Raw genomic sequence first — 24754 nt, 5'->3', positions numbered from 1 at the left:
TCAAAAAACTAAAAATAGAATCACCATATGATCCAGCAATTCTACTTCTGGGTATTTATCTGAAGAAAATGAAAATACTAACGAGAAAAGACGTCTGTACTCCCATTAATGCTGCGGCATTATTTACAAGAGCCAAAATATAGAAACAATCTAAGTGTTCATCAATGGATAAATGAATAGAGAGACTGTGATACACACACACACACACACACACACACACACAGAGGAATATTACTCAGTCATAAAAAACAGTGAAATCTTGTCATGTGTGACAACAGGGATGAACACTGAAGGTATTATGCTAAGAGAATCTAAATTCTCATATATATGGAATCTAAAACAAACAATAGCAAAACCCCAAGCTCACAGATACAGAGAACAGGTTGGTGGTGGTTGTCAGGGGTAGTGGGGGTTGGAGAGTGAAATGGGTAAAGAGGGTCAAAAGGTACACATGTCCAGCCATAAAACAGTTAAGTTATGGGGGGGGTAATGTATAGCATGGTGACTGTAATTAATACTGTATTGCACATTTGAAAGTTGCTAAGAGCGTAGATCTTAACAATTCTCATCACAAGAAAAAAAGTTGTTAACTACGTGTAGTGATTTATGTTGTGGTGACCATTTCGCAATATACACAGTGAATCATGTTGCACACCTGAAATGAATATAATGTATGTCAATTAGACCTCAATAAAAAAGGAAAGAAAGCTATCAGACATTCAAAGGTGATAACTTCTTAGAAGTAAAAGGGGGGTGGGTAGTAAGTGTGGAGAGAAAAGAGAAATTTGGGTGGTAACACCGGAAGAACAAATTGGTGACTGGGTGACTGTGTGGATGATGTTTGTAATAGAGAGTTAAACTCTATTTTGATGTTTGTAAACAGCTTCTAAACCTCATGCCTGCCTCTTCTTGTGCCCCACACCTGGGCAAGCTGATGGGACGTGTTCTCCCTTAGCACCTGCAGGAGATTCAAACCACCCAATTTCCTGCTTCCTACCGGAATCCTCACCCAGGCCCACCCCCTAACCGCAATAAAAGCCTTAAGCCAGTCTGCTTTCCTTATTCTCTCCAGTCATTTTGGAAGAGTTTGAGCTCTGCTCGTCCCTGAAACCTCAATTTGTAAGTAACTAGCCTTTTCATGCTTTCAAAAAAAAAAAATATATATATTTCTGTTTTTTCATGTCTAAATTATGAATGCAAGTTAACTTTCATAATGTTTAAATTGTTAAAAAACGACAGCTCTACAAAGCATGGCTTTAGAAATGTAATTTGCATATGCATATATGTAAACTTTACAAAAATGTAGATGACCTTCATTTTCTGGTTTTGTATGGCCTGTGTTTTTACTCGTCTCTGATAATGTTTATTTTCACAAAAGGTCTTGAAAATTGCCTATCAGTGAACCTGTCATGACTGCATTAGACTTGATGCTTGTATCTAAGGAGACCTGTGTGTCTAATCAGAATGTTCTCTGACTTATGGGTGTTTTTAGGTTTTGGAAGGTAACACTGCCCCATTCAATTAGAATGACTTATAAGATATGTGGAGTGTCAATAGCCCTATCTAATACCAGGCAATTTAAGGTCAGGTTTTTGTTTACATAATTATCACTGAATTCTAGACATTTAATCTTATCTCTTTAAATACCTAACTGGGAGTCAGTAAGTAAGCAATCATGATGCATATTGCATTTTCTATGAATCTCACTTAAATGTTTTAAATGCCCTTTGGCGGTTCTACTTTTTCTTTCCTGCCCTCTCAGAAATGACCTGCCCTCACAGCTCCCTCCCCTGACATTATTTGATCTTGATCACCTGGTTGGTGAACAAATTCCTATAGCTTTAAATTGTGTTTTTTGTAGTCACTAGGAGGAGAAACAGTAGTGGTATCAGATCCTTTTATCCATTCCCCAGATATTCAAAGGTTATAATAATTTCATACCACCCAGCGTACTGTGCAGGGGAAGTCTGTTCCCCAACTTGAATATTTTTGTCACGTAGTTTGGTGTGAATCCAAGGAGAGAGAAGTCAATGCGCTGACTGACCTGCCTTAGACTTGGCCTTAAGCAAAAAATGAAAACCGTGAATTTACAACAGGAGGACATTCAAAGACAAGATCAGGTTCAAAGAGAAAAGCATTTTGAATAGCATGCTCACATGTGACATGTTCAGAGTTTCGGCAAAATCTAAATGGAAAAGTGTGTGAAGAAAGAAAGCCCGGCAAGGGGCCAGTTTTCCAGAGGGCTGAGGGCAGATCAACCGTGATCTGCCTCCTTCTCCACACCACCCAATGGCCTGCCTTTCTCCCTTCCGGCATCTCTATGTCACTGGGCCAGAAGAGAGGACTCTTCTACAGTTGTGTGCTGCTGCTCGTAGCTCTAGTGAAGGAAAACTACCAAGCAGGTCAGAGTTTCGTACAAATCGTAGAGGTTTCGGTTTTCCTCGGGCCCTCTGTGCTTCAGGCACACGGTTAATCAAAAAAGGATTTTACTTTGTTCCCTCAGTCTTTCTCCTTTAATTTTTATTTATTTTATTTTATTTTTTTAAGTGAAGAGCACTCAGCTCATTGAAACTCCAGGAAGTTGGTGAGTAGCTTCTTGTCAGCTGGGAGAAGAGGGTTCATTGGCTACCTCATATATTAAATTGAGGTATCCCATACATAAGGTATAGTGCACAGATCTTAGGTACAACTCCAGGAAATTTTAAACGTGTGCAAAACTATTGCCCTGTTTGCTCTCTCGGCCTCCAGCTCCAACCACGCCAACCCATTCTCTATGGCATCACCAGCAGGATCTTATTAAAATATCTGACCAAGTGATGAAAATGACATCAGCTGTTGTACCACCCCCACAGCAGTGACTGTTTAATTTGTGCCAGTCACTTCCCTAAGCTTTTTAACTCATTTTCTCCATTAAGCTAATACAAGTACTTGGAACATTTGCAGGCACACTGTGAGCACTAAATAAATAACTATTATGTACAAGAACCCTGAAAGGTCAATACTGTTATCATTGCCAATTTGCAGGTGATAAAACTGAGGCTCATAAGGCTTATGTCCTTTGCTCAAGGTCGCCCAGCTTAAACGTGTGGAGTAGGGAGCTGGACTCCCAGGGCCCGGTGCTAACCACTCCAGTACATTCCTAGAGCTGGTATTTCTTTAATGAAAACCCCTTGAGGCCTCCTCAGCCCCTATAAGATAAGGTCTCAACTCCTTAGCATGGCCTGCAAGGTCTTCCCACAAGCTAGGTACATCCACTCTTTGCAAACTTGCTTCTAGTTTTTATCTACTGTGCCTCTGTCTCCTGCTCTCATGATGCCTGCCTACCTCATCATTCCCTCAAAAAGTTTTGCTTGATAACTACTATCTATTGCTATCATCATGGAGAAGTTCTGGATGTTTTCTATATTTACTTCCAATTCTTATTGTAACTGCCCAGGATAAGTAGCATCTTCACTCCTTTCACAGGTCAGTAAGTTTGGGCATAGAAAGCTTCAGGGACTGGTCGCCTGGTCAGAGGACCAACAGGCACCAAAGCTGGAGTTTCAACTCGGGCCCGTATGGTTTCCATGCCTAGTCATTCCTACTCCATTACCATGCCTCTCCAGGCACGCGCTCTCATACCTGGCCCAAATGCCACCTAGTTTCTAAGGCATTTTTGCCTCTAGCCACTACCTGACCCCATCTTGCTCTGCTGCCCTTCCATGGGTATAAACAGATCACTTGTTAAGGAGGAATGGGTCCTGCTCCATTTCCATTTCGGGCCTTTCCAAGTGCATTCAACCTTTGTATTCAAAAAGCTGAAACAGGATATTTCTGGGATATTCCTACTGCAGGCCCCGGAACCAAACACTTAAATGCCAACTTTGTCCCAACAAAATGGCAAGCCTTTGACCAGATGAGGTTATGGTTTCATGGCGTGAACCTAGAGGGCAGAGGGGTTGCTGCCAGTTAAACACCACATGCACTTTAGCAGAGCCTCCAGGGGACGTGTGATTCACGCGCTCCTGGGACGTGCACAATTCCTGAGGGATGAGCTAGTCAGCTCTCCAAACATGAGACAATAGAGGATGAATGCTGTGGGCAGCCAGAAAGGCCAGAGTGGGCAATTTTTGAACTGCTCTTGAAAAGCATTTTATCATTGGAATAGCTAACATTCTTGTTGATTATGTAGAATAAAAAACACTGAAGCATTTGAACATTTGGTGCATGTTCAGCTCCTTCTGTACCTCAAAAATGAATCTTAATGCGCAGTCTGTAAAAGGCTCCTAACTTGACAGGAAGTGGCTGGCTCTGCAATTGCCTCCTGACAAGTTTTGGCAGCATTTGGCTGTGATCATTCAATCATAGTTGTATTTAAGATTGTAAAATAAGTTAATTCTTTTAGCTTATTAATCTTACATAAGTTTAAACTACATGTGTTTCTTTTCAAGTCCCGAGCTAAAAATTCTCACTGTTAAGAAAAAGTACAAAAAGTGCAAAAATTCAACTTGGAGTCAGTACAATTATTAAAATAATTTAAAAAGGAAATTGGGTTGACAAGGTGATTTCAAAGTTGATCTGGAGGGATAAAACGGCAGGCATAAGTGAGACAATTTTGTAAAACAAGGATATGAAGATACAGTTGTGCTACCAGACCTGAAAATATCATAAAATTCACATGATTGGTACTGGCCATTGGAATTGCTGCTGAGGAAATAGAAGTGATTGCTCAGAAACAGATCCCAGGACACACATGTAATTAGATTATATGAATATGGAATCAAAAGTCAGCATGGAAAGGACGGAGTATCTAAAAAAGGGCCTGAAATGACTACTTAACCATTTGGGGGGAAATTTCCCCTCTATCCTTACTTATACAATGAAGAAAAATCCCAGAAATTTCTTACTGAATGTATGAAATGAACTATTTGAAAAGACAAAATGCAACTTATCATTTATCAGATTCAACCATGGAGAAAGGCTTCGAAAGCCACAGGGGAAAAAAAAATCACAACAGGGAAAAGTGGACAGATCTGAACTCATAAAAGTTGAAAACTTCTGTTTATCAAAAAGATCACATATAAAATCCAAGGACTAACAACAAAACTAGGAAAAACATGACCCGTAACATACAAGGAACTCATGTAAACTCAGTGGGGAAAAAAAATAGTCTGTCCTCAAATGGGCAAAAGATGTGATCAAATTTTTTAAATGTAGTAATTAACATGCAAAAACACATTTAGCTTCCCAAATAATAAAAAAAAAAATAGGCAAAATCAAACGGTGATGAGGAATCTTTTTTTTTTTTTTTTTTTTTTTTGCCTCTAAAATTTTGCCACAAAAATGTGTGTGTATGCACGTGTGCGTGTATGTGTTTAAAATCCCTGGCTGATGCTCCAGAGATCTGAAGAGAGAACTTGATGTGTTGGCAGGTATAGATTTAGGAAAATGTATCTAGAGCTTTTAAAAAGTTCAAACCCTGACTGTAATAATTCCTCTTCTGAATTTACCTTAAATAATCAGAAGCTGAAGATTTTATACAAGGATGTATATCCTAGTATTATTTATAAGGAAAAGGCATTCAACTATAGCAATAGAATCTTCCACACGAAAGCAAAAGAGCTAGTGCTTCTGAAGGTTATTTAAAGCAAGATAAAAATTGATCTACTGTAAAGAATAAGCCATGTTTTATACCTATACATGCACAGGAAAGACCTAGCCAGATGTGTATCCAATTGTTAACTGTGGTGGTGGGCTAATGGTAATGACAGGAGCAGCAGAAGCAGCAGCAGCTAACCGTGGCCAGGTATGTGATCTCACTGAATCCTCACATCACCGTTAGATCTTACTCCCCTCGCTGTACATGAGGATGCCGAGCCAGTGGAGCTGGGACTCAAAGTCTGACCTACCAAGGGCTGGGATCTGAAACTCTCTGCCATCCTGCCTGGCGGTTATTTTCTCATTTTCTCCCTACTAACTGTTTGTGCTTCCCAAATTCTGTGCCATGAGTAGACTTTAATAATCTAGGGAAAAAACACAACTTTTAAAAAAGTGAGTTGGGGCCAAGAAGCCCTTGGAAGTCTTGTGTTCTGTCCCATGACAGCCTGTGGTATGGGAGGCTGTGCCACCAGCGAGTCTTCTTTCTCTTGCCCTTGGCTCTGGGTTGTCTTTCCTAAACTTCCTGTCCCTTTCCCCTAGTCTTTCCAGTGCACATCGTGGAGTCAGTTGGCCTGGTGAGGGCGGGAAGCCCTTGGCGCATGGTGGTGCCATCCTAGAGCTGATCTGGACTAGTCTCTTCCTTCTCTTCTGCCTACCCTTCGACTTCCTGGCATCCCCTGGGAATACGCCTTAACAAAAACAAAACAGGGCCTCCTGGGGTTAACTCTGGACTTGGCCTTTCACAGCTCTAGGATTCAATTGCATTTTTTCAGTGGTTCTGCCTTTAAACTCAAACCCTTTTAAAGAGAAATTTAAGGAGAGCAAAACACAGGAAACAGTGCCAAATGCCAATAACATCTTTTAGTCGTTTGGGGAATGGGCAGCTTTAGAAACCGCAAATTCCCACTTATGCAAGGGACACTTGAGCTTTTTTCTTGATTGCTTAGTGACAGAAGCCTGGCTTTAGACCATGGTCAGAGTTGTTCCCTCTTGTTTTCTTTCTCTCTCTTTCTCTGAAAATAGTTATAAAAGGCCTGAGTTATCACAAGGAGAGTTGCCTAATCCTAAAGCTCCAATCAAGTAACAAACATCATTTTCCACTGATGTAGTTCGTTCAGACTAAAAAGCAGATCCAGGTCTCAGTACCTGCTCAACAAGCTATCCTAATGAACCCTGCACTCAAAGTTTGGGAGGCTCCACACGTGGGACTTCGCCACCAGTTGGCAAGGCTTTGGTACCTAATGTGTTCGGCTAGGCATTCTGTCTCCCTTCTCCCAAAGGAAGTCACAAAAGGGGAAGATCTGAATATTGTTATGTGATTATGTTGTCCAAAACTGTGGCTGGTACGATAGAAAATGGAAAGAATCCCGGAGAGCTCTCTTCTGTGACTATCAGGGATGATGAACCCAAACATCAGAGTCCAATTTGGAGGTTCTTCTCAGCCCCCACCATCAGAGCTAGATTATGGTGTGACCCGGCCAGTCCTAGGACATGAATTGGTAAACTGTACAACATTATCACCAAATAAATTGGAAATAAGGTGCCAGTGAGCTCACATTTCCACGGCTACTCTTTAAATTACTGTCAAATGTGAACTAGTTCCTCTAGAGGATAAGTAGATAGCAGTGAAAAATTTTAAAAACTTCTTTATATATTGAGTACTGAACATTTTGGTGGTAAGCACATGTAAGGTGTACAGAGAACCTGTAAGCCAGGAAAAGCATTCTGGAATGATGCACCAGTCATCTGAGCAATCAGTTAATGTGGGTGCAAGAGACGAGCTTCATTGCATGAATGTTAAAGTTGCCTGATTCTGTAAAAATCGCAGACCAAAACTAAGAACTATAGAGTTGGAAAAAGATACAAATATCCTCAATAAAATACTAGCTAGCTGGATCTAGCAACATATAAAAAGAATTAAACACTATAACCAATTGAGATTCACCCCAGGAATGCAAGGTTGGTTTAACATCTGAAAATCAAACATTGTATTAAGTCACATTAATAGAATAAAGGACAAAAAACACAAGATGATCTCAACAGATGCAAACAAAAAAAAGCATTTGACAAAATCCAACCCCTCCCTGTGATAAAAAGCATTTGACAAGAAGGGAACTTCTTCAACAGATATAGGCTATCCATGAAAAACTCAAGTTAAAAGCATATTTAATGATGAAAGACCAAATGTTTTACTCTTAAGATCAGGAATTAGACCAGGATGTCTGTTTTTAACACATCTATTCAATATTTTACTGGAGGTTCTAGCTAAGACAATTAGGCAAGAAAAAGAAAAACTGATGGTGACCAAATCTGGTATCTGAAAAAGTTGGAAACATTTTGCTGAGATGAAAGCCAGAAAAAAAAAACCTTAAGTATATTTTGATCAAGACCTTATAATTATATCCTTGTATGTTGCTTGTACTCTTGGAGAGGCTGTGACTAACACCATCCAGTTCAGAGTTATAGAAATACTTATTAGGAATCTCATTCCAAGTAAGTTAAAAAGGTAGTGCTACTGTTAGAGTATGTAATACATTTTTCATTTTTTAAAAATGTTTATTTATTTTGAGAGAGAGAGAGAATCCCAAGCAGAGCCTGATGCCTGGCTTGAACCCATAAACTGTGAGATCATGACCTGAGCCAAAACCAAGGGTTGGATGCTTAACCGACTGAGCCACCCAGGTGCCCTGTAATTCTTCATTCTCAACAGAAAGAAGTATAATGTATTTTTATTGATAATCAGTTTGTCGCTCCCTTTCCTTATCTACTAAATATACTAAATACCATCTGAGTACCTACTAAAAGTAAGTTAAGAGTACCAATGAGGAAGATGCTAAATTATTAGCCTGCTGGAGCATCCACATATTTGTCTGGCCCTGCTTTCTGAAGGTTCTCTGGGTCATGGCTACTCCCAAGAGAAAAAAGATGACATTAGTCTGATAGACCTGTTCCAGGTCCCTTTGTACTGGATCATGAAAGACTCCATATGGACATGGGGCTTAGTGTCAGGCCAGAAACATGCCATTGCCATCTGCTGCTGAAAGTGAGGCCATTGGGTAGATAAGGATGAGAACCTGCCTCTCTACAAAGATCCTTTAAGGTACAAGGAAAGCCACATAAGGGACAGGGCTACTCAGACGTCTTAGAGTTAGTGAAATAAAAAATGTGAAAGCCAGTCATATCCATTGAGTTTACAGGGTGATCTAGGGGCTGGGAATGTCTCAGTCTGAGACCTTTGACTAGTTTCTATTGTCTTCCTTAGAGCATTGACTGTGGCGTTGATCCTGTTGCTTCGGGGTTGCTGGCCAATGCCAGCCTTCAACAGGCCAGATCTTCCCTGGCTGACTCTGACTTATCCTGAGAAATCATCTTAAATTTTGCAGGAGTCTTTGAACTTTGCTACTTGTCTGTGTTTTGGACTTAAAATTAACCCCTCCAACTCCAGCCTCCTTGACATTGGGCATTTGGGGCCTCCTCTCCCTTTTACAAATCTTTCTGCATCTCCCAATGGCCTCCTTCTAGATCAACTCTGAAATCTCATGTAAAATAATGTTTTGATCAAAGCATGAAGTCAAGAAAAATAAGTGACTTTTTTTCTTAAATATGTCCAAGATTTTTTAGCTTCTCTATTCTCTTAAGTCCCGGAAACAACAGCAGCAACATTAAAGAAAAACAAACAAAAAACCAATGACCAAGTATTTCTCAATTGTGCTCTGAACTTTCCATTTTGGAAGTGAAAAATGAAATAAACATGTTAACAAATATCAGCATTTCAATGGATTGGTTGCTCACAGTAACTATTTCAGGGGCACCTCAACTTTCAAAAAGGATTTTATTAATAATTAGCATTGCAGTCCTGATAGGAAAACCAGAAACCTAGAGAATAAAGAGAATTTCACAAGCAGAGTGCTTTAATAATTTCCCTGAAGAAAAGGCTTGAATGCACTTTAGAAAGAGATTGGCATGATTCCACATTACCCTTCCTGAAGTACTCAAGCCTGCTAGGCAACGAACAGGAATCCTACCATGAACAGTGACTGAGCAATGGCACCCAAATTTCATGTTTTCAGGATCGGTACAATTTTTTTTAAGTTTCTAATTTTTACTTTTGCCGAGTAAGGATATTAGAAACCAAACAAAAATCTCTTGACTATCATTATCCTTTCACAAGAAGGTAATGGGATTTTAACACCAAAAAAGCAGAAATAGTATGTTTTCAGGAAAAATTATGAGGTGTGATTAAAAGTTCACTACAAAAAAAAATAAAGTAAAAACTCTCAGGAAGGCAAAAGAAAATAGGTTATTGTGGGGAAAAAAAAGTTCAATACAATATATTTTTCTCTTCTCTATGCTCTGGTGAAAACTCCGTGGCAGGTGAGCCCCCCCCCCCCCCCCACGGAGGGAGGGAGGGAGGGATCTTTTTGATAAGAACACAAGAAATCTGACTCAGTGTTTGCCAAAAACATTGCATTAAAGTGCACTTCAGAATAGAAGAATCAGGACAATGTTTCCCAAACTTCAATGGTGTGAAAACACCTTCACAAACGTTGTCATAGCTGCATTCCACCTGTGTTGTTTACTTAATGCTTTATTTAAATGGAGTCATTTACTTAAGTAAGTTTGTTTAAAAATGAAAGCCTTGCATGAATACCACAAATGGAAAACCAGCATCCCTTGCCATAAAATCAAGATAACACAACTGCTGGAACACCCCTAGCCTGCCACCAACTCTGTTCAAAAAAAAAAAAAAAAGATTAGCAGATGTTAGGGGTTCAAGTCGCACCAAAATAAGTCGTTGCTTAATTTAACCTCAAGGACAGAAAGAGAGCGAAGGGAATAATTTTCTCATTATGTGATTAAATGTCATTTAATGCCACGTCCATCTCTTGTACCAACCAGTTGCATTTTGGTAGAAATTCCATGAAATCAGAGATGTCCTTGTATAGTAATGAAAAGCACTGGCTAAGTTGGTCTTCCTGAGTTTGAATTTTGATACTTTTCCATGTCCTAGCTGGTGACTTTGGGCAAATTATTTTTACCTGCTCTGCCTAAGGTTTTCATCTAAGAAATGGGCATAATAATAAAACCCACTGCACAGGCTGGTTGTGAGGATGGAATGATAGATACATGCAAATCTCTTAGAAATGTAAATAGCACATTAAGAGCTCAAAAATGTTCTTCTTAAACCACACTTTGAGGAATGCCAAATTAGGATACTGAAGGCTTATATTAAGCTGTATCAGGCATATAGTAATATAGTAATGTATTTCTGGAAAGAACAGTTAGGAAATAAGAACGACCATTCTTTTACTAATTTGAGTAAAAATGAATAACTTAGTGCACATGCATCTACAGCAATTTATTGTTTGTTTGGTTTGTTTCCTTCCATGCCCAATTTTCTTGGCTAAGAGCAAGGTTGAAGGATATATTTTTGCCTTTGAGGCATACCACACGATGCCTTTGACACAAAAAGGTCACACCATACAGAAGGGCTTTTGGGATCTTAACTGTAAATCGCTACTTAGGTAAACAAGGCCATCCAAATATATTAGGCTTTTAATTATGAAATCAATGTCCCCTCTATTTAGAGTAAACAATAGCATTAACAGGATTTAACCCTCACAGTGGCTACACGTTATGATTTAATTCATATTGTGAAATATAGTAAGGACAGACTTACTCATCACTACTATCATCAAATAAATAAGCTAACATCAAAAAGCAGTCGTTCTGGGGGGCTCCTGAGATGGATTAGTTGGTCCTGAACAAGAAAGACATATATTAACATAAGCTAAGCTGTTGCCTTTCATGTGTTTCATCCCTTTTGTCCCTGGAACTATATTTAGTACAGAGAGAACAACAGCACTGCCAGGGCAGTCAAGTAGAAAGAGAGGGTATTAATTTAGTAGATCTTGCTCAAGGTTAGGTAGGGCAAGAGATAGCGGGCAAATACATGTTTAGTTTGTTAAACTACAAGATAAGGTCACTTGGAAATTTATAGCAAACTCTAGACCCTACTGTGGGTTTACCTTGATGGTGGCCTCATTCAGAAGGGTCTGAATTTCAAAAATATCCATCTTCTTTAGTCCCTGTCCATTTTCCAGGGGAGGAACTGTTTCTTCTGTCTCTATAGCATGCTTCTTGGTAACATCGTTATTGCCTCTTCTTCCTCTCCACTCAGCTTTGGCTGTTTCTTCTTCCAGTGTTCCAAGTTGAACACTTCTGCTTTTCTTTTTTGCTGTCATGATCCCCCCATTTGTAACTTGCCTCCCTTTTCTCTACAGACCTCTTTATTGCTAGACTTCTCTTCTGATCAGGCCAAGTCCTCATCCTTATTTGTTTTGCTTTTTCAGGAAGGTCGCTCAGTTTTTCTATCGAATTCTGCATCAAATATTAACCATTTTTTAAAAAATGTTATCTGTCCTTTCCCACTTCTTCCCTCACTGTCAAGAACACTTAAAAAAAAATTCCTTCACTGTACTTTTATTATGTTTGTAAGCCATAGAATATTCCAGATGCTGGAAGTGGAATTAGGCCACATCTTTTCATTTCTCTTTGCACCTTTCCCTAGGACCTATTTCTTTTAGAGAGCTTGGCTTGAATACTTTAGGAGACCACAAAGAGCACAATAAACTCAGATGCAATACAGTAAATTCCTTTTCCCCTTCCTTCGAGTTTGCATCTGGTCTGTGTATCTAGTCAGAGAGTCCTCAGCTTTGGAGCTCATTAAATGTTAGTAACTACTAGCAGTGGCTCTAGCTTTTAGTGAGTTCTACACCTTATCTATAAATGGTCCCTATGCTCTGGGGAAAATGAACACTTTTGGATCTATCCGATTACTTTACAATGATCTGAATGGGTCGTTTATGAAAATATACTAGTGTCCTGGAAATGTCACTTCACCGCTAAAATAAGGACCAAAATATCCATACATACACATGCAGAGTCTGCATTCTGCCAGGTGGTGTTCCAAGTGCTGGGGATACTGGTGAACAGCTCCGGCAAGGCCCGGTTCTTCAGGAGCAATGACTTCCTGTGAGTATTTAAAGGCCCAGGAAAATGATCGTAATCATACTGGTCAAGGAAACCAGGTTAAAACCATCTTATTAAAGAGGAGTGGATCAATTTGTTGGTGGATGTGCCACTATGTTAACAAAAGCTCCACCTCCCTGAACTAGGATACACATTTAAGAGTGGGCAGGTTTAAAAAAAAAAAAAAATCCTAACCCAACCCAAAAGATAATGGGAATCATCTGTTCTGTTCTCATGTGCAAACCTATAATTTATGGAAAGATGGGAAAGAGAAAGTCCCTGAGGAGACCTAGCCAAGTTCTGTGGTGAAAATTCAACTGTGCTCAAAGCTCAGACTGGAAGAGGTGGGGGTGGAGAGGAGCAAGAAGCCACAGTAAAAATAACATGTCTTGAGGCAGCCAGCTCCCTCTCTTCCCCCCACTTCCAATGCCATTCCTGGGCCAAGCTGCCTTCCTTCCTTGCTTCTGCCGCCCCAGCCCTTCCCCGTTCACAGGTTATTAATTTTTCCTCTGTGTTTTTCATTCATATTTGCAGAATTCCAAATTAGCTGTAGTACTCATGATTCTGTCACAAGGTCATGTCAGCAGTATAAATTGTACGGCATCCTAGGAAGCAGGTAGTTAACAACATGTGAGAATGTGCATTAATGAAATAAAATGGAGTTACCAGGAATTTTCAAATTACGGAAAAGAGACCATTTCCTTAAACGCATGACTGTGTATAATACATATCTGTGCATACTTACGTATAATTTATGACTAGAATATGCTAGAAGACCTGATAATAGAAAAGGCTATCATTCTTAAATGCAGTGTTACTGGCAATATCACCCCACCAAACTCTGATTTTTGAGTTTTAGCTCTATATCATGATGGCTATGTATTGTATTTTTAAACATTTTTTTTAATTTAATTTTTTGAGAGAGAATGTGTGTAAACAGGGGAGAGGGATAGAGGGAGGGAGGGAAGGGGAGAGAGAGAATCTTAAGCAGGCTCCATGCCTGGCGGCATGCCTCCATGCCTCAATGCAGGGTTTGATCCCATGGCCCTGGGATCATGATCTGAGCCAAAATCAAGAGTTGGACACTCAACCGACTAAGCCACCTAGGCGCCCCAGTCAACTACTATTTTAAATGTATTTTTAAAAATGCCAGTATTAGTGATTTCTGCTAAGCCATTTGAAAAAGCATTTTCTATTACGCTTAATTTGCTTACATACTTCATTAAAAGTTCTGTGTGTGTGTGTGTGTGTGTGTGTGTGTGTGTGTGTATCTATATCTTTATTGGTTCCCTTATCAGCCATATAAGGTAAATTATTATCTATGTCAGAGATGGAGAAACTGGGGTCATCTAAACTAGAAAAGATTGGCAGTAGTGGTAGAAAGAGGATGTGAAATATATGTCAGATTGTCCAGGTAGGGAATCCCCTTTGTAACATTTCAGAGTTTCTAATATTAAAGTGTTCTTGCTATTCATGGACAGCTTGAACTGTTAGAATAAAAAAGAGAAAGCACCTGTAGTCACGGGGTGCATGATAAAAGCCTTATTACGGTGCTGTAAATCAACTGAACTTCACGTATTTATAACACAATCTCATCATCTTGTGAGGTAGGTACTTTAATAATCCCCATTTTACAAATAAGGAAACTGAGGCATAATATGTTTAAGTAATCCGCTCAAGATCACACAGCGGGTAAGGGGTACAGCTAAGATGTAAACCCAAGCTGTCTGGCTCCAGGCTCCATGCCCTCAACCATTATGCTCCACTGCCTTTCAGAGGGCATGCTATAGCTGAACTATAGCGGTTACCGAAAATCAGTTGTCTGAACTCAGGACTAAATAGTCCTAAAGAAAAAAAAAAACACAAGATTAATGTTAGTGAGATCTTCAGGTCACAAATGCTCACTTATGCAATATCGTGGCTTGAATTAACATACAGTCCCTTTTGAGCTCAGTCTCATACTTGTCTTCCTCTTCCTGTAACTCATTCATTCATTCACTCCATATTTATTGGGCATTTCCTCTTGCCCAGGTATTGTTCTTAGTAGTGGAGTGCAGGATGGATAAAGACTTGCATTCAAGGTGGAATTTTCCACGTATAGGTCATTTTTATTTTTATTTTTTTAAAGTAGGCTCTATGCCCAATATGGTGCTTGAACTCATGACCTTCAGATCAAGAGTCGCATGCTCTACCGACTGAGCCAGTATTTTTAAAGACTCTTAAAAGCAGGCCTAAGAACGAACTCTGGTAACATTTTATGTGGGGAATGCATAGCATAGTCTTGGCAAGAGTCCTAAAACTGCACCGTCTCTGTTCCCAGTCTGGAAATTGGGTAGGCACCTCCAGATCCCGGGTAGAGGGACTGCTCGTTTCCTCCTAAATGCATCTCCTTCCCACTCGGAGGACCCCGTCAGCATACTGCCCATCTAGAATGAGCATCTTGTCTTACACATTTTAAATCCACCACATCACAAAACATGGTACCTAGCACTTCACAAATACTTAGAAGGTCATGAAATAGAGTCCATACATAAGTCAAGGAGTGCCTTCCTAAGGGGATCCTAATCTTTTTGTTTTTTTTTTTAAGAAGCTACATATTCTTTTTAGTGTGGTAAATATACATTACATTTACCATTTTAACCATTTTTAGGTATATCTCATAATCCCTTTTGATTGGTTACACTTCACTGACTACTTTTCAGAATACTGTAGCTTCTCCTCCACTGTTAACCACTTCACGGGTAATAAAGTCACGATTCAGACAAGAAATTGGTTTTCCTAACTAGCACGGCTGGCCCCATTAGCCTCTTAGGAAGAATGGCTTCTTGCCTAGATAGAGATAACTTCAGTCCTCATGGTGCCCCTTCCATCCCCACCCCTGATGTGTCCAGAAGCTAGCTCCGAGGCCTGAAGTTTCTTGGCCTTCCTCATCCTAAGCAGCTGAATCAACTTGTCTCTCCACCCCTTTCATTATCCCATTCTGTCCACCCTATCAGTGGGGTGGAGACTCCTAGCTTCTAAGTGTGCTGAAGAAAACCCCAAAGGCAAGAAACGAGAATAACTTGCTCCTGCTAACAAAACAAACCAGAATACACAGTAGGGGCCAAGACCTCACAGTAGCCGAGTTCCAAATCTTTCCTTATCCCAAGGAGACAGACTGCCTGCCTCTCTATTCTAAGCTCAGGCAATGTGGCTTAAGCAAAGTCCTAGAGGAATTCAAGCCTCAAGATCCATTTTCAGCTTCTCCCAGATCCCCATGTGCCTTTTTATCCTTACTCCATCTTGCCCAGCCAAACGTGAAAGCCAGTGTAAAGACCATTGCATGTCTCACTTTGAAAGGACTTGAATGCCCTTATGAACTAGCTCCTGGCTGAAATCTTTGGTCCCATGGAGACAGAGAAAGCAGCAGCCAGTTGGAAAACAAAACAAACAAACAACGAAAAAAAAAGTGTTGTTATCTTTACGTCAAATTAAACTCAGATCTGCTTAATATCTTGGCCAACTTATGCCACAACTATTTTGGCCCTTTCCGCTACCCCAAAGCCTTCTGTGGCCAAAATGTACCATTGTGCTGCTGTTTGACACTGTGTGCCAGCAGGCTTCTGTGCCAAAGCCAAGTAACACCCTTCCTTCTTTGGGTTGTGGGGTAGCAGGGGAGGGTTTCTAATTCCTTTTGTGACCACTGACTAAGAGCTGAGTGGTCAACAATTTGGTAAATTATATACACACCTAAAATGTCAGCTGCATCAGATTTTTGTCCTCTATTCTTCCAGTAGCTGAAGGGAACCTTTAGGCTGAAGGCAATTCTAGAAGAGTTGGGTTTTCTAACCACATTCTGTGGGAGGGATGCTAGCAGAACTCCAGGCACGCCGGATCCTGAGCAGCAAAGACTCATCTTTGATAAGTATATATGCCAATGATTCAAACCAATGGCAAGTGATGAGAATTAAAAGTAGCCAGTTATGAACACACACACACACTCGCGCGCACGCGCGCACACACACACAGGGGGAGGGAGGGAGAGAGAGAGAGGGAAGCTCTACCACAAAAGTCCTTTTTGGAAGCAGACTAGCTATAAATATATAAACACACACTGACACAGGTCAGCCTTAGTGATGACTATAGAATATGCTAAGTCCAAAATTTCAAAAAACAAAAGCAAATTCACAGTATCATAAGTCCATATGTAATTAGCCTGCTTTCCCATTTGTGCTATAATATATTCTGTGGGTTACCCAGTTCTTTGCTCTGGAAGTTTGCTGTTTTTGACAACTGGTCACTGGGTTGGACAGAATGAAAACATTTTGGCCACCACAGTAGTGGTTAAGACTGTAGAAACTTTAGGGGCTATGGACTATTTGGGGGAACCTGGGCAGGACTGGGCCTAAGCACTATGACCACAGCATCTACGCAGCGTCTCCCAGGCACTGGATTTTTACATATATGGTGCTGGTACTCAGGCTGTGATGGGAACATTTATGTAGTTCTGTTCTCCTCATTGCCTTCTATTCTTTCCTTCTACCCAGTGATAAGACTTAGTGGAGCTTCAGCAATGGTAGGGCGTGGCCTTGCTGCCAGGTAGATCTTGGTATCAGGATGCCTCTAGAAATAAAGAAATGTTAGTGCTGGTGGCAAATAGTAAACGTAGTGGTTCAGAGTGTGTGCCCACTGGAGAAGGGAATCCTTCAACTGCAGGGGTAATCAAGCAGCTGGTCGTATTTGTTATTCTTGGATTTGACAAGTCTGAAACATTTCATATAAAACGGAAACGAGAAGGTATGTACTAGAACAGGACAGCTTGGGTTTGAATCCCAGCTCCTCTACTTCAGCTAAATGACTTTGGGCAAGAGATGAGTAATAATAGTACCTACCTCAGAGGGCTGTTGGGATTAAATGAGGTAATCTACATGGATTTAGAACAGGGTCTGGCCTCAAGTAAGCACTCTATAATAAAAATCACATTTAAAAAAAATTTTTTTTTTCAACGTTTATTTATTTTTGAGACAGAGAGAGACAGAGCATGAATGGGGGAGGGGCAGAGAGAGAGGGAGACACAGAATCGGAAGCAGGCTCCAGGCTCTGAGCCATCAGCCCAGAGCCCGACGTGGGGCTCGAACTCACGGACCGTGAGATCGTGACCTGAGCTGAAGTCGGACGCTCAACCGACTGAGCCACCCAGGCGCCCCAAAAGTCACATTTTTTTAAACATGTAATAAAAAACAGCTATGATTAATCTAATTATTTAGTACAATGTTCTCATTTTACAAAGACTAAGTGCCGGAAGTATTATGTTACTTGGTAAAGGATGAACTATTGTTGTCCTGGGTTGTAGGTTTTCTGAATGTCTCTCTCCTCCCTCCTTGACTGAGTGCTATGAAATGGGAGGCCTTTGTCTTCAGTGAGAGTGTGCCTTAACAACTTTGGGGAAAAAGCAAGCAGCCTGAGAATCCTGGCCCTTTCTAGCTCCTTCTGTCTGTCAGATGATCCCCTGCCCTGCCCCCAGAGGGCAACAGACAGAAAAAAGAGAAAAAGATGAAACTCCAATCAGTAGTTTTACTACCTGTGATTACCTAGACTTTCTCTCTGCACCCTTGACCTCTGCTCCAGCCAAGAATCCATTCAACAACCTCCTTCCCTGAATTCCCTTTTTCTTCAGGTCTAAGCCTTCCCTTATGATGCCCCATTCTTTCATTGTCCTTCATGCACACCCGTGCTGCAAGGGGCTCTCTGCTTTTAGCTCTGACACAAACTCCAACTCCTAGTTCACCAGATAACCTATCAAAGCTGCCCATTTAGGAGCAAATTCACTAGCTGGCATATTCTGCACATTTTTACTGGCCAACTTTTGTGTGCTGGGGACTATTCTAGTCGCCACTAGATTGTAAGGTATTAAGAAGGTAATTTGCTTTTAAGGGCTGTATAAAATCAGTATATTTAACTTGTTTTTGTAAGCTGTCCTTCAGATTAAGTTTGTAGAAAAGATTAAAACTGCTGTTTAAGGACAAAAAGTGAAAACATCAGTTGATCTTTGGCAAATGGAATCTTGACATTTGTCCCTTGATTGAAGGAGCAGCTATCTGGCTTTCACTCCATGTTCTTTGCTATGTTCAGAGCCTTGCTAGTTTATGAAAACTGGCAAGAAAATCCCAGAAAGTAGATAGAGACATGTAGAGTAGCTTCCACAATTTAATCACTTCTTAAGGATCATGGAACCAGGATTCCTTGAGCTGGGAGAGGGGCTGTAAAAATTGTTTAACTCTACCTTTTCACTTCACAAATAAGGTAACTTAGGATTCTAGATATAAAGTAGTGAAGAGTCCGAGATTCTCCTCCTGGGTACCAATACTGTAAACAGCCAAAGCTTGAGGAAAAAAGTCATACAAGTTGGATGTACTGTGTGAAACTGTCATTTAAAGATGCCATGTATCTTTAACACAAGGGTTAAACAGGGTTGAGCATAATCCCTTCGGTGGTTAAAAATCCATTTAAGGGGCACCTGGGTGGCTCAGTCCGTTAAGCATCAGACTTTGGCTCAGGTCATGATCTCATGGTTTGGGAGTTCAAGCCCCACTTTGGGCTCTGTGCTGATAGCTTGGAGCCTGGACCCTGCTTCAGATTCTGTGTCTCCCTCTCTCTGCCCCTCCCCTACTTGTGCTCTGTCTCTCTCTCTCTTAAAAAATGAATAAACATTAAAAAAATTTTTTTAATCCATTAAAAAAAAAAAAACCTCTGTTTTTGTAAAGCCATAAGAAGTGATAGGGATGGGGATATTTTCCGAGGTTATAAGCTGTGTTTCCACTCCTAAGATTTAATGGAACACATGTATTCAGGGAGATGCGTGGAAGTTAAACACAATTCAACATCAGTTAATCCTAAGAGTATAGGCCCTTCAGTACAGGTCCCTTCCACCTGCACATTAAAGGAAGCTAGAAAGCCAATTACCCTCACAGCAGGGCCTCTCCCCTCCTGCAAAGGAAGAATGTACTGCAAATTCTACGGGTGCTTTACAAGCTGGTAAAACTATAATTGCAGGTGGGAAGGAAACATGGGTCCTTTTTATTTCTGCCAAAAGTTCAGTCTGGTAAGCTCCTCCCTTCTATAGCTACAGAAACAGTGTGGATTCAGTATTTTTTAAGCGTGCACGCGCACACACACACACACACACACAGCACATTCTAGGATTGTACGAAATTTAAAGAATTTTTTTTGAAAAAATAAAAGATATTTTTTACCCACCCCCCCCCCCCCCCCCGCCCCCATCCACCACCAAAAGGGCACTCATTCTTCAGAGAGACAAGTACTGAAGGTGCCTACCGTTTTGGGGAAGCCAAAACTCAGCTTCTGGTTCAAGTGTTGAAGGCCTCCTAGCAAGACCAAAGAAAGATGGTGAAGCTAGGAGGCCAGTATGTGCTTCTGACTTGTTCTATCTAGCACGGCCCTCTGGGGAGTTCTTACTGCCTGGGCAGGAAGGGGGTGAGGGTGGGAGGCCTCGAAGTGCAGTTCCTCTGGGGAGGTCTGGTCTAGGACCACCCTAGAGGCAGGAGGAAGCCCACCCAGGGTTTCTCTTCCCTATCAAGGTGCTGGTCCATGCAGTGACCGCAGTGCGGCTATGGTAGGATCCAGTGGCCGAGAGCCCCACGCAGAATCTGAGGGCCCAAACAGGTAGAACAAACATTACTTCTGCGGTGGCGGTTGCCATCGGTATCCACAGATGCAGTGTCTCGGTGCCACTGAAGAAAGCTACAGGGAGCCATTTAGGGAAGGCCCACCTCTCCTAGCAACACTAATCCCAGTACTTGGGCCACCAGTGAAGCTTGTAGCTCCTAAGCTCTGAGTGTCAAGCAGCATTGTAGGCTCACTCCTCTGAGCCTCACAGCAACTTCTGGGGAAGGTACCATTATTATCCCCGGCTTCAGAGATGAAGCTTTTTTTTGAGTTATTAAGACAAGTGATTAGTTCAAGGTCACCTAGTGAGTCTGGAGTGAGCTGGCATTCGAATATGGGCAGCCGGGCTCCAAGGCTCCAGTATATAATCCTGTTCCATCCAGCCCTTCTGCAATACCCAACACCAGGTATCCTTTGGAGACCTTTGCTCCAGGCAGAAACTTCATCCTATGTTGGCCTCGCACTGGCCTGCTGGTCTCTGAAAAGCTCCCGACAGCCATGGTAATTTTGATTTCCATTTAAGTTTTCCACCTCACGAAGCAGTGCCAGAGAGGGGGAATCTGGTGATAGTTTTTGAATATGATTCATTAACCAACAGCTCGAGGAAACGGAGGGCTTCCTTGCTGCCACCTGACCTTTGTCTTCAGCCTTCCTAATGTTTGCACTGCTGCCCTGACCTCCCAAAGTGACCTGGACTAGCTGGCCTGTTTCCTCGTGTGTTCCTACTTCCAGAGCCCAGCTGTCGGCCTGTGCTAGTGTGTCAATTAGTATCTCGAGGGTTCAGGGTGGGGTCTGCAGCCTTTTGAGGAGCATAATCTAACACCAACCTCCAAATTCCTTCTCATAATTGAGCATTCATTAGTTCTGAAGGAACAAAAGCGAGCATTCTCTATTATAAAGCAGAGGTCAAAACCAGTGGCTGTGTTTTGTTTGGCCTGCAGAGTGTTTAAATATAAAGAAATTTCACATAAAAATGCGGATTTCCGGCTTCTCTTGGAAAACGGGAAGAGATGACAGCTCCGGAGCTACTTAGTAACAGCTGTCCTCTTCAGAGGAGGATGGACTCTGGCTCCTCGTCATGACCTGAAGCGTCTACTTGGGCCTGTGTCAGGCACAGATGCCATGCCACTTGCCTGGCCCCTGCGGAAGCCGGAGTCAACATAACCCTGTGCTAAAGCCCCATTTCTCTTATTTCTCTCCTTTAAATGCAGAATGGAATGGTTAGGCTGCCCCTCCGATGTGCTTGGCATACCAGTACAGAACTGGGAGAGAATGTTCTGAGAGGGCAGGCGCTGTGCCTTCTCTATCCTGTCCCCAGCACTTGGCACAGGAAGTGCTTGGTACCTAATATGACATTTATCACTTGTTTCTTGTACGGATAGATAAATGAATGACTGGCTCTTGGGAGAGGAGTGAATTTCTGACTGACAAGAAACCTGTTCAACAGCTAACAGAGGTCCAGGCTTATTAATGCTTCAGTAGCTTCCTGAATGACTGATGATGCTCCTTCTATCTTTCCTTGATTTCTTGGGCTATAAAGATCCTCCCTGCTGTCACAAATGACTTTAATCTTGTTTAAAATTCCAGGAGCAAATGTGTTGATGGTTCACTAGGGCTTGGCCAGAAATCTCAAAACAAATAATGAGAAAAGCTGCCCCAGTCCGCTAACTTTTCCTCAGAAGGATGGGTGCGGTATTCTTGAAAAGCACCACGTTCCAAACGTAGATGGAACTGCAGCTCGCCATCACGTGCAGCCAGTGGTTTCATCAAAGACACAAATGATAATGCTGTCTTGTGAGTCTGCCGTCCTCCCTCGTTCCACCCCTGGAGCAACATCCAGTGAATGAACTTGGTGAAAAGGCTAGAAACCTCCTTAGCCTTCAATACCTCCCTAGACAGCCTTCTCAAGATCCCTCTGGCCCCTTGAAGACCAACTACAAATGTGGCAGAGTGGCTGGCATGAGGCATCAAGGGGTGAAATCCTGCTGGATGTCATTAGGTTGAACACAGTCATGGGCAGCCTCCACCAGAAGTTCTTGACACAAAGACGGAGTACAGAGTACAGGAGTTTGACCGTAATCATAAGACTCAGTAGTCCTTTCCTGAGAAAATGCGCTCTCAACTTCAAGGCCAGCATAACTCTGGGCATGTAGTTATGAGTATATGCTTAATTAACATCTAGATGAATGAATGAATGAATAGGTGTGCAGCCAAGGGTTTGGTGACTGACAACTGGGCTCCTGCTTCAGGAGCACAGGTGGGATAGAAAAATTATGAACTCCATGCTCTCTGCAGCTCTAGCTTGGAGACTCAGATTTTTTATCACATTCATTCCTAAGGAAAGTCAAGTGATCCCATCATACATGTTCCGTGAACGTGTGTTGGGACAATTTTTCAAATAATCCTGAAGCATGCAGACAGAACATTCTTCAGAAATGTCAAATGTCAGTAATAAAACCTTTTTCCTGTTTGCCTCCCTGATAGAAACACTGTAGATTAGGTCACTGATGGCTTTGATGCTACCAAGGCCTGAAAGTTCTCCTCCCATTTCCCTCCATCTGGCTTCAGCCTGGATCCTCACATTTCAACTCAGAGAGCTTCCTAGAGGCTGTGATCTAACAGCTGAGTTACTGGTGTTCCAGTGTCTACTGTTGCAAAACAAAATACCCCAAACCTAGTGGTGTAAGGCCATCATTTTATTCTCAGAATCTGTGAGTCAGAATCTCAGGCAGGAAATGGTGGAGATGGCTTTTCTCCGCTCCATGATATCTGTTGCCTCTGCTGAGAAGAGTTGAAAGCTAGAGGCCGGAATCCTTTGAAAGTATCTTTACTCACATGCCTAGTGGCTGATGACGGCTGTCCGCCAGGACTCAGTGGGGCTGTCAGCTAGAATGACTACATGTGGCCTCTCTTTGCAGTCTCTGTGCATGAGCTGGTTTGGGCTTCCTTACAACATGGTGGCTGCTTCCAAGAGTGTGAGATTACTCAGGAGGCTGCCTGCTTAACACGTACACTCCTATGGTACAGCAGAGAGAACACTGGACAAGGAGGCAGGAAAGTTTGGTTTCAGTCTTGGTTCGGTCACTTAGCAGAAGCTGCGTAGCTCTGGAAAGCCAGCTAGTTTATCTATGTCTGCATTCTTGCCCATGAAATGGACATGAGACAAGGCAGAGCTGCCGACCTCACAAGGTTGTTTTGGAAAGAATGCTTTTTACACGGTAAAAAATACATTCAAAATACATATGTAAAAGAAGTATACAGCTAGGACAGGCCGCTATTATAGGATATGATGGGTTTAAAACATGTTTATGGGACGCCTGGGTGGCTCAGTCGGTTAAGTGCCCAACTTTGTCTCAGGTCATGGTCTCACGGTTTGTGGGTTCGAGCCCCACATCAGGCCCTGTGCTGACAGCTCGGAGCCTGGAGCCTGCTTCGGATTCTGTGTCTCCCTTGCTCTCTGCCCCTCCCCTGCTCGTGCTCGGTCTGTCTGTCTGTCTCTCTCAAAATTGTAAGCTCTCTGGTTGTGGCAGTGCACTTCTCCTCGGGTGTGGGCCCAACTTAGTGACTTATGTCAAACAAATAGAATATGGCAGAAGTGACGGCTATCTGACTCAAGAGGCAAAGACCCACAAAGAGTAGCCTCTGCTGGCTTTCACTCGCTCAGATCCCCCACGAGGCAGCATGCGGCAGGGCCCACGTGAGGAGGGGCAGAGGGCTCCCATCAATGGCCAGCACCAACTTTCGGCTACTGTGGAAGTAAGCCACCTTGGAAGCAGATGCCCCGGCCCCAGTCAGGGCTTCTTCCAATGACTGTGGCCCCAAATGACACCTGGGCTGCAGCCTCCGAACAGCCTGAACCCAAAATGCCCAATTAGACTGCTCCCACATTCCTGCCCCGCAGAGACCTGGGAGACAAGGGTTTACTTCTGTTTTAGTTACTGAGTTTTGGGGTAATCTGTTAAACAGCAATAGGTAACTCGTGCATGGAACTAGGCCCCACTGAGCAACTGCCACTGTGACCGTTATCTGACCACGTGACAGATTAGTTTTGATGGCAGTTCATTCTTGCCTGTTCCTAGCGACTAACATTTGTGTGTGAAGCGGCAGGCTGAGGGGCCAGGCAGGGAGGGTCTGATTCCACCAATGGTGAGATCGACACTAACCTTACTCTGTCTATATCTTTAAGTAAAGTGTTTTTGAAAGCAGGCCTTTGCCTAGTCAGTAATATAACTGCTTTTTAATGTTTATTTTTGAGAGAGAGCATGCACGTGCAAGCAGGGGAGGGGCAGAGAGAGAGAAAGACTCTCAAGCAGTCTCCTCACTGTTAGCACAGAGCCTGATGCAGGGCTCGAGTGCACGAGCCATGAGATTATGACCTGAGCCGAAATCAAGAGTCGGATACTCAACCGACTAAGCCATC

General features: G+C 42.1%; 1 protein-coding gene across 14 annotated transcripts in view; it reads right to left on the bottom strand.

Moving 5' to 3' along the window:
- Nucleotides 1-24754, bottom strand: part of PLEKHM3 (pleckstrin homology domain containing M3) — a 196489-nt gene that overhangs the window by 46910 nt on the left and 124825 nt on the right. For 4 of the 14 annotated variants that reach the window (XM_049615030.1, XM_049615029.1, XM_049615032.1 and 1 more), the window contains 2 exons: nucleotides 12574-12670; nucleotides 1341-12018 (listed from right to left, as the gene is read on the bottom strand). The exons of 5 other annotated variants lie outside the window; for them this stretch is intronic. In XM_049615030.1, coding sequence (XP_049470987.1) covers nucleotides 11815-12018; nucleotides 12574-12670 — 301 coding nt within the window. In that variant the 3' untranslated portion in view covers nucleotides 1341-11814. Of the gene's footprint in view, nucleotides 1-1340; nucleotides 12671-24754 lie in introns of those variants that run through there. 5 more of the 14 variants (XM_049615035.1, XM_049615041.1, XR_007454299.1 and 2 more) reach the window with 4 other exon arrangements.

This window comes from Panthera uncia (genome assembly GCF_023721935.1).
Source record: "Panthera uncia isolate 11264 chromosome C1 unlocalized genomic scaffold, Puncia_PCG_1.0 HiC_scaffold_3, whole genome shotgun sequence".
NCBI lineage: Eukaryota > Metazoa > Chordata > Mammalia > Carnivora > Felidae > Panthera > Panthera uncia.
Note: the sequence above shows the minus strand (reverse complement) of the source record. Positions and strands in the feature narration are given on the sequence as shown.